The sequence below is a fragment of the Gadus morhua genome, chromosome 3, assembly GCF_902167405.1.
Source record: "Gadus morhua chromosome 3, gadMor3.0, whole genome shotgun sequence".
Classification (NCBI taxonomy): domain Eukaryota; kingdom Metazoa; phylum Chordata; class Actinopteri; order Gadiformes; family Gadidae; genus Gadus; species Gadus morhua.
Genome location: NC_044050.1, coordinates 19,967,607 through 19,975,775, shown reverse-complemented (window position 1 = coordinate 19,975,775; position 8,169 = coordinate 19,967,607). Strand labels below are relative to the sequence as shown.

At 45.3% G+C, this 8,169-nt stretch overlaps 1 protein-coding gene across 1 annotated transcript in view; it reads right to left on the bottom strand.

Annotated features, from left to right (window-relative positions):
- mmd2a (monocyte to macrophage differentiation-associated 2a) overlaps positions 1 to 8,169 on the bottom strand; it is an 8,776-nt gene continuing 607 nt past the window's right edge. Inside the window, exons 1-7 of the mRNA XM_030352616.1 lie at positions 8,040 to 8,169; positions 4,902 to 4,983; positions 4,258 to 4,418; positions 3,351 to 3,425; positions 2,922 to 3,023; positions 2,415 to 2,484; positions 1 to 2,295 (exon numbers count right to left, since the gene is read on the bottom strand). The exon at positions 8,040 to 8,169 is cut by the window's right edge and continues 607 nt beyond it. Coding sequence (XP_030208476.1) covers positions 2,092 to 2,295; positions 2,415 to 2,484; positions 2,922 to 3,023; positions 3,351 to 3,425; positions 4,258 to 4,418; positions 4,902 to 4,983; positions 8,040 to 8,053 — 708 coding nt within the window. The 5' untranslated portion in view covers positions 8,054 to 8,169 and the 3' untranslated portion in view covers positions 1 to 2,091. The remainder of the gene's footprint in view (positions 2,296 to 2,414; positions 2,485 to 2,921; positions 3,024 to 3,350; positions 3,426 to 4,257; positions 4,419 to 4,901; positions 4,984 to 8,039) is intronic.

Sequence of the window (8,169 nt, the reverse complement as noted above, 5' to 3'; positions counted from 1 at the left end):
TTTCGTACAATGCAGGCGTGGTACACTATTTAATATTATTTTAATACTATTGATAAATACTAAAACTTCTGTACAGTACTTACAAAAAACGGATACATTTGCCATGATTAGAGTTATTTTAAACAACAAATAAAAACGGTGTTTACTTTTTTTTGTTTTTTTGTTTTTCAAAAAGTACACATAGTATTTGGTCATGAAACAGTTAACTGGAATGATTGAGTTCGAGTCTCTTGTTGTCTGGGTGTGTTCAGAGGCAGTGAAGCAGCAGGAGGGAAAGGGGGGCCGGGACAAGAGGGCTGGGCATCGGGGAAATTGATCGCTCAATCCATTACATACTCAATACACAATGTTGAGATATGTGCAAAAAACAACAACATATCAAAGCTTCCTAGCTGTCAATACACATGTAGACCAGCATGTATTAATGCAAGCCTTTACATTTGAATCCAGAATAAAAAAAAAACCTCAATAAGCTTTCTTATAATGTTAATATCATAAAAACATTTTTTTTTGTTCCAACACAAAGTTCACTGTAGACTAAAAGCAGACAGACTCATCATAGTTTCACAATAGAACCTTATAGAATAACAAAATAAAGACAAAAGGAACAAGTGAGGCATTAAAAGGACATTTCTAATGCCTTCTGACAATACATAGGTGCTGTACAATATGACCCAGCTGTAATAGCCAACCTAGTACTTGCTAGTACATTCTTCCTGGTTAGTCACGCTAGAGCAGTGAGCTACCACTGTTAACTAACTCTCTGTCAGGCCCCGATCACACTGAATACTTTTTGAGCAGCTGGGGTGGTGGCGTCTATCTTGCTATTGTTATCCATGGAAACCAAGTGTTTTGCTAGCTTCTGTTGCGTCGCTGAGGGCCTTGCTTTTTTCTGCGGTGAGTGCCTTGTGTGAGTGACTGGCACAGAGGCCACTCAGGAACAAAGTGGCCAACGGAATTAAAGGTTACATGGAGATGCTCTATGGTGGATTTGCAACAGCAAAAAAGGGGCTGCTCTGCAAAAAAGGCTTTCATGTTTTACAGCCTGCAAAGGTGTTCTGTGTGATCGCTCCTCAACACTGCCTTGCCGTCAGGCGCGTCCCATGTTCCATGTGCTATCACATGTGGAGTAGATACAAGGGGTGGGTGTTATGATTCTTACACTATCCTCATCGTGCGCGGTGCGTTCAAGGTATACGTGTTAAGAGTGTAAACATTGACTCAGCCGATTTGAGGCTTTGGGTTCAGGGGAATCAAGAGTACCCCCCAATAGACGCGGTATACGCGTGCATGCCAGACAGACGCGCACACACACAAACATACGCGCACGCACACACACCTGAGATGCCGTACTATTGGGCCAGATTGTTCAACAATACTATAGCTTCGGTTTCCTTTTTTTAAAGTGTGAAGTACATAGCATTAGAGCAGTAGTGTGCTATGAATTCAGCTTCCTGGCAGTGTGTTTCTATGGTGATTCAGTGGTTCCTCCCCCTTGTTGAGGTTATCCCCAATTCACCCGACATGGTGGATTTCATCTCAAACTAGTAACGCGGTGCAAAACTGTATAGTAAAACGAATTAAGAAAATCTATAGCAATGCTATATAGTAACATGTGTTGTGAGTTGATCCCAATACTCTTACACTAAAACTAAAATATAGTTGTGAATATCTATATGCCGGTTATAAAAAAAAAAATACATTCTAGTGTAGTGCTTGATTAGGGTAATCATAACAGTTACTCACTGACAAAAATGCCCATACTAAATCATAACATACCAAACGAATAGCACGCATTCTAGGGCTCTGGTCATGTTTGATACCATAAATATGTATTTCTAAATAGAACCAAACCAATATTTACACCGACGAGGAGAACACCTCAATGCAAAGTAACGCAATAATGACAGTGAGTCAGGCAGCGCTACTCTCGTGTGCTATCAACTCATTCAACTGAACCTTTTACGAAACTGAAACGTCTGGACCAAAGCGTCTTCAGCGAGAGCCTTAGAAGTGTTCTCCTCGTAGTGTCCTGTGATTTCCCTCAATGACAGGAGCCGTTTCCCGACTCCGATGAGGTCAGAGCTGATGTCACCTGGACGTCTGCACCTGATTGGCCTGCTGGGCGTAGAGGTATTTCCAGATGGCGTAGTAGTGGACGGCTGCTCCCATGGCAACGAACAGGTGCCAGATGGCATGGGCAAACGGGACGACGCCGTCGCTCTTGAAGAAGACCATTCCCAGGCAGTAGAAGGCGCCGCCGATCAGCAGCTCATACAGGCCAGCCTGCTCGGGCTGGGGGGGGGGGGGGGGGGGGGGGGGGCAAGGGAGGGTTTTACACAGACTGTACCAACTCTGGGCCGGGTTATGTAAGCACTGCGATGTACACGGAGCAAAGGAGGAGGGCTTCTCACCATTGAGAGAATCACCAAAGCAGGGAAGACGCCCATCACTGAATAACAGATCAACTCCATGATCTTATATCTGAGGAGAAGAGTTTTACGTTAGGAATACAGCCAATGAAGACGGTAGGTTGGTAGGTTCCGGGTTGGTGAGACAGCATGTTATGTGTTCTGCTGTTCACTTTGAAAATGTGGGGGAATGATGTTAGTCTGAGAGGAACACAGCGTGAACAAAACCACTGCGTTCCGGTAAACATGGATTATATAAACTTGGCTTTGAACGGAGCGAGATAACATGGCATGACTCATACAATCAATGCAGAGCAAATATACCAGATGGAATAAATGACCATCTGGTAATAAATTCGGGACGCGGGAAGAATTTGGTTTTACATTATCATTTACAAATATTCATGTATTCAATAACTATTCAAATCACAATTTGCCACTTGAAAGATAATTTAATGATTCCCTGAGCCGGACAGACAAGCAGACAGACTGATGGACTGACAGACTGACCTCTCATGGAAGAAGAAGACGTAGGTGGTCCCGATGGACGCCATGACCCAGACCAACCAGCGCATGTGGGACGCCCACGGACCCAGCTCCCGGAGGTTCAGCCTGTAGACACACAGGCATTAACACACACACAGACACACACACACACACACACACACACACACACACACAAGCTCCCCCCCGCAACGTTTCCGTGCAAAAACACCCACGCACACACTTAACACAAACGCCATCACACAGCCACATGCAAAAACACGCACATATAAATGCACCCGCACACATATAAATGCAACCACACCCACATCGCACACACACCGCCCCCTCACACTCACACACAAATGTACTCATGGACGCACACACACACACACACACACACACACACACACACACACACACACACAAACAAACACTGAGTGCTGCTTAGCTCACCAGGGAGCATAGGAGGCAGCGATGAAGAAGTAGATCACCATCCTGTCACACATATGGAAGCAGTGCTCCACGGACCTGAGAAGGACACAACCCGCACACATTAGCCTCTTTAACCCTGTGTATCTACCACAGGGATGTGATCCTATAACCCTCTGTGTCTACCACAGGGATGTGTTCATCAGCCCTTATAACCCTCTGTGTCTACCACAGGGATGTGACCATTAGACCCTCTGTATCTACCACAGGGATGTGACCATCAGGCCCTATAACCCTCTGTGTATCTACCCCAGGGATGTGACCCTATAACCCTCTGTGTATCTACCACAGGGATGTGACCATCAGACCCTATAACCCTCTGTATCTACCACAGGGATGTGCCCATCAGACCCTATAACCCTCTGTGTATCTACCACAGGGATGTGACCATCAGACCCTATAACCCCCTGTGTATCTACCACAGGGATGTGACCATCAGACCCTATAACCCCCTGTGTCTACCACAGGGATGTGACCATTATACCCTTTAACCCTCTGTGTGTCTACCACAGGGATGTGACCCTATAACCCTCTGTGTCTACCACAGGGATGTGACCCTTATACCCTATAACCCTCTGTTTCTTCTTAAGGGATGCGATCAACACCCTTAAACCTCTATTTAGATCAGGCAGGTTCACGTTCAACCCTCATGCTGTCTGTTCAACTCTCCCCATCTCACCTACAGGGATGTGCGATGGGACCATTATTCACCAGCCAATGATGGATGGCTGGAATGAACATGTGATCAATCCATCGGGTTGGGCCGACATTCATTGAGCATGTTACCTCATTGTGGTAAGAACGTTATGATTAGGAAAAAGTAATGTGTGTGTGACGTGTGTGTGTGTGCGTGCGTGTGTCCATTATGTACCGCAGGTGGCTCTTCTTCCAGGCCACAGTGTGGAAGAGGGTGGAGATGATGAAGAGTGAGCTAAGCCCCGCCCCATAGAGCCAGGCCGACACACGCTCCCATTGGTCATCGGAGCGGAAGTGCAGCATGGAGCTGCCCAGCAGACTGGGGATTATCCACAGCTACAGGAGAAGGCCAGGAAGAAGAAGGTTCATTCATTACAGATTGAACAATACAATTTTGAATTGTGAAAGGTAAAATGTAAATAATCGCAAGTCAGTTTTTTTGAATTTCCATGAGGAGGAATGTTTGATCAGTTGGTCTGGAAAAACATTAAAATATGCATGAAAAGAATGCTAAAATATGTATGAAATGAATGTGAATACACAAATGTGTTTGTGCATTTGTAAACAATACCTCAATGTAAATATATCTCTATACACTTGTTATAAAATAGGATTTCATTGCTAAATAAATGTTTCTAATTTCTAGCGGTTGATCTACTTAGGAAATTATAATCTTTTGACCTACAGATTAATTCAAATTGTGTGTGTGTGTGTGTGTCTTTGTGTGAAAGTCTGTGCATGTGTGCGTGTGTGTGTGCGCATATGTGTATGTGTGCGTGTGTGTGTGTGTGTGCGTGCGTGCGTCAGATCAATGATTACCGCGTGCGTGGCACAGTTAGCTGCATGCTCGTACTCCGTGGGCTGGTATCGTTTGTTGGATGGAACCGGATTGTTCATAAACCTAGGACATATTGAACAAAATGTACAATGTGAGCGGGACATGGTTTTATGAGTTTACGTGGTCCCGAGCCCCCCTGCCTAACCCAGCATGTGTTCCCGTTTGATACGTGAAAGGAACCTCCTGTAATATATTCACAAAGACACAAGTCATTTATGTGAATACATATTTGTCTCTGTTTTCTTACAAACACCTTTTATGAGGGCGCCCCCATCCAACCACCCACTCCCCACGCCCTCTTCTCTTAACGGCAACGCGTTGGCCCAGGCACACACACACGCTTTAACTTGTTGCCGTTACTGCTGTTGCCAGGCAACGGCTGCTGTTGCCTGGCAACAACTGATAACCACAGACTGATGGAACCCGAAGGTCTATCTTTCATTCTTTCGTTCGAAATTCAATACATGTAGATTAACCTATGCGTCTTAGCACAGATCGGCCCACTCGGGAACAGACTCATAAATAATCACACAGGAAGCGATATATGCATGGGCGTGGAGAGCGGATCCCGGATGTTCCTCTGGTCATTGTCTTTGGTAGAAATTGATTTTACATGTTCTGCTTTGTGGTTCCATCCTACTTCTCGATCCGTCTCTGTGATTCATGTGCGGAGGGGGAAATCGTAAGCAGAAAGGGAAACCATGCCCATGTGTGCAAACACAAACACAAAGTCAAGGAAGCATGCAAACACACACACACACACACACACACAAACGCACATGCGCACAAACACATGGTACAACGCACAAAACCCCCTCACACACCATCCCCCTCCTTGCTTTTTTCCGTTGCATCTTTTACAGCAAGGTTTCATAAGAGACCTAGATTCCGTACATCATAGACAAACACACACACACACACACACACACACACACACACACACACACACACACACACACACACACACACACACACACACACACACACACACACACACACAAACACACAGACACACACAAAGGGACAATTATAGGGAGGATGCCTGTAGGGGATTCCTATCAAGAAAACGATCAGTGTAGGATAGATGCGTTAATAGACATAACCACATTTATCTCCACTCTAAACTAACATGCTTATTAACACGATGTGCCTTGAAAAAAACTTGAAAGCTTCCAATATGAACGTGGTATGAACAATGTGGTAGCCAAACACACACACACACACACACACGCACACACACACGCACAGCCACTACCGCTATACACTTGCATGCCTCATACTTTTGTTCAAGGGGCTCAAAACGATGCTGGCCAATAAAACACATGTACATGGCCGCAGGCGAACCAATGTGAGTGCTTCCACTAAAACCTTATTACATCATAACAGGGGGCTGTGCAATGGTGTGTGATAGCACTCGGGAGAAGGGCGGGCTAGCCCCATTCTCATTCCTGTTTACAGCGGGCTGACGGGAGTCGTGACGGTCCTCTACACACTGGGACACTCCCAGAAGCAGGGCACATCGCGTCATCTCTCTCATGTGTACCACGTTACCAACCACATTATTAGTAGTAACAACACCATACGTATTGGTGCATGTCCATGTGTGTTTATAGACTCAGAATGAGGGTCTTTGGAAGCCAACCTCTGTCATCCTTAGGAACACCATATATTCTCAATACAGAACAAAATGTGTTTGTTTTGAGACTCTCTTATCGTATTTCTGGTTTAAGTCTGTAAAAACAAAAACAGTTATTGGCACTAAGCGTTTACAACAAGACAGACGCCCCAGCGCAGATGACGGTCCATCTAGCATGCAGGAGCAGTAGCCCATGCAGAGATTGGCACCATTGTTTGACTCCATCCTCTGGTGTAGCCTGTCCTGTATTTAGCCCATCCAGGGCTATTAATACGATCTGATCCAGCCCAGAAACACATGGCCCTGTCCCCGTTAGGAGGAGTCTTCACTGAGCATCCACCTCTGGCCTGCCACTGCCTGACCTCCTGCTCAATGCATGCATGTGTGTGTGTGTGTGTGTGTGTGTGTGTGTGTGTGTGTGTGTGTGTGTGTGTGTGTGTGTGTGTGTGTGTGTGTGTGTGTGTGTGTGTGTGTGTGTGTGTGTGTGTGTGTGTGTGTGTGTGAGAATGTTTACGTGCACGCAAGTACACACACACACAAGTGCCAAGTCCAGCAGGCTTGGTCAGTAATGACTTTATCAAGCTGCCCGATAATTACCAGGCCAGAGGCCACACACACACACACACACACACACACACACACACACACACACACTACAGACACACACACACACACACACACACACACACACACACACACACACACACACACACTACAGACACACACACACACACACACACACACACACACACACACACTACAGACACACACACACACACACACACACACAAACACACACACACACACACACACACACACACACACACACACACACACTACACACACACACACACACACACACACACACACACACACACACACACACACACACACACACACACACACACACACACACATTAAGCTTTGATTGCCGCACATTATTTCTATATAATATAATATATAATAATATATTCTAAATTACCAAATGGATTAGAACGGTAGAATGGTATGTCCCTAGGGAATGGAATGTGCTTGCGTGTGTGCCGTGTGAGTGTCTGTGACATTTAACAATACATCCTTATTATAAAATCCACTCCGAACATTTTAAACTTACTAAGAACATGTTGATCCACTCATCAATTGTAAAAGTGAACTCCACCCTGCCGTGCTAAAGGATAGGCTATTTAGCCCTACCTCGTCTTAGGGACGTCATCATCCCAAATAAACGGTGACAAGGCAGAGAAAGAGGACATAAGTGGCATACTCTTCAAAATGTGCCAAGAAATTCCGACAAACCGTGTTACACTGAGCCCACTGTTTGTACATGCATGAGTTATGAAGGTCTGCACGCTAGAGATAACTGAAGCGTGCAAAACGCGGCTTTCACCATCATCCTCACTAGACGATAACGGTTAGAAGCAGGAACCGAAACCGACCTCATTTACATACAATGTTGTAAATAAACATCAAACATTTCACCCACCTTACGAGATTCATTTAAAGTGGAAATATGCAACAGTTGACGAAGACAAACAGAAGAAGGCTGAAGCCCAAATTCCTTGTGAGGAAGAAAACAAATCAGCACCTATGATGGGGAAGGGGAAAAAACGCGA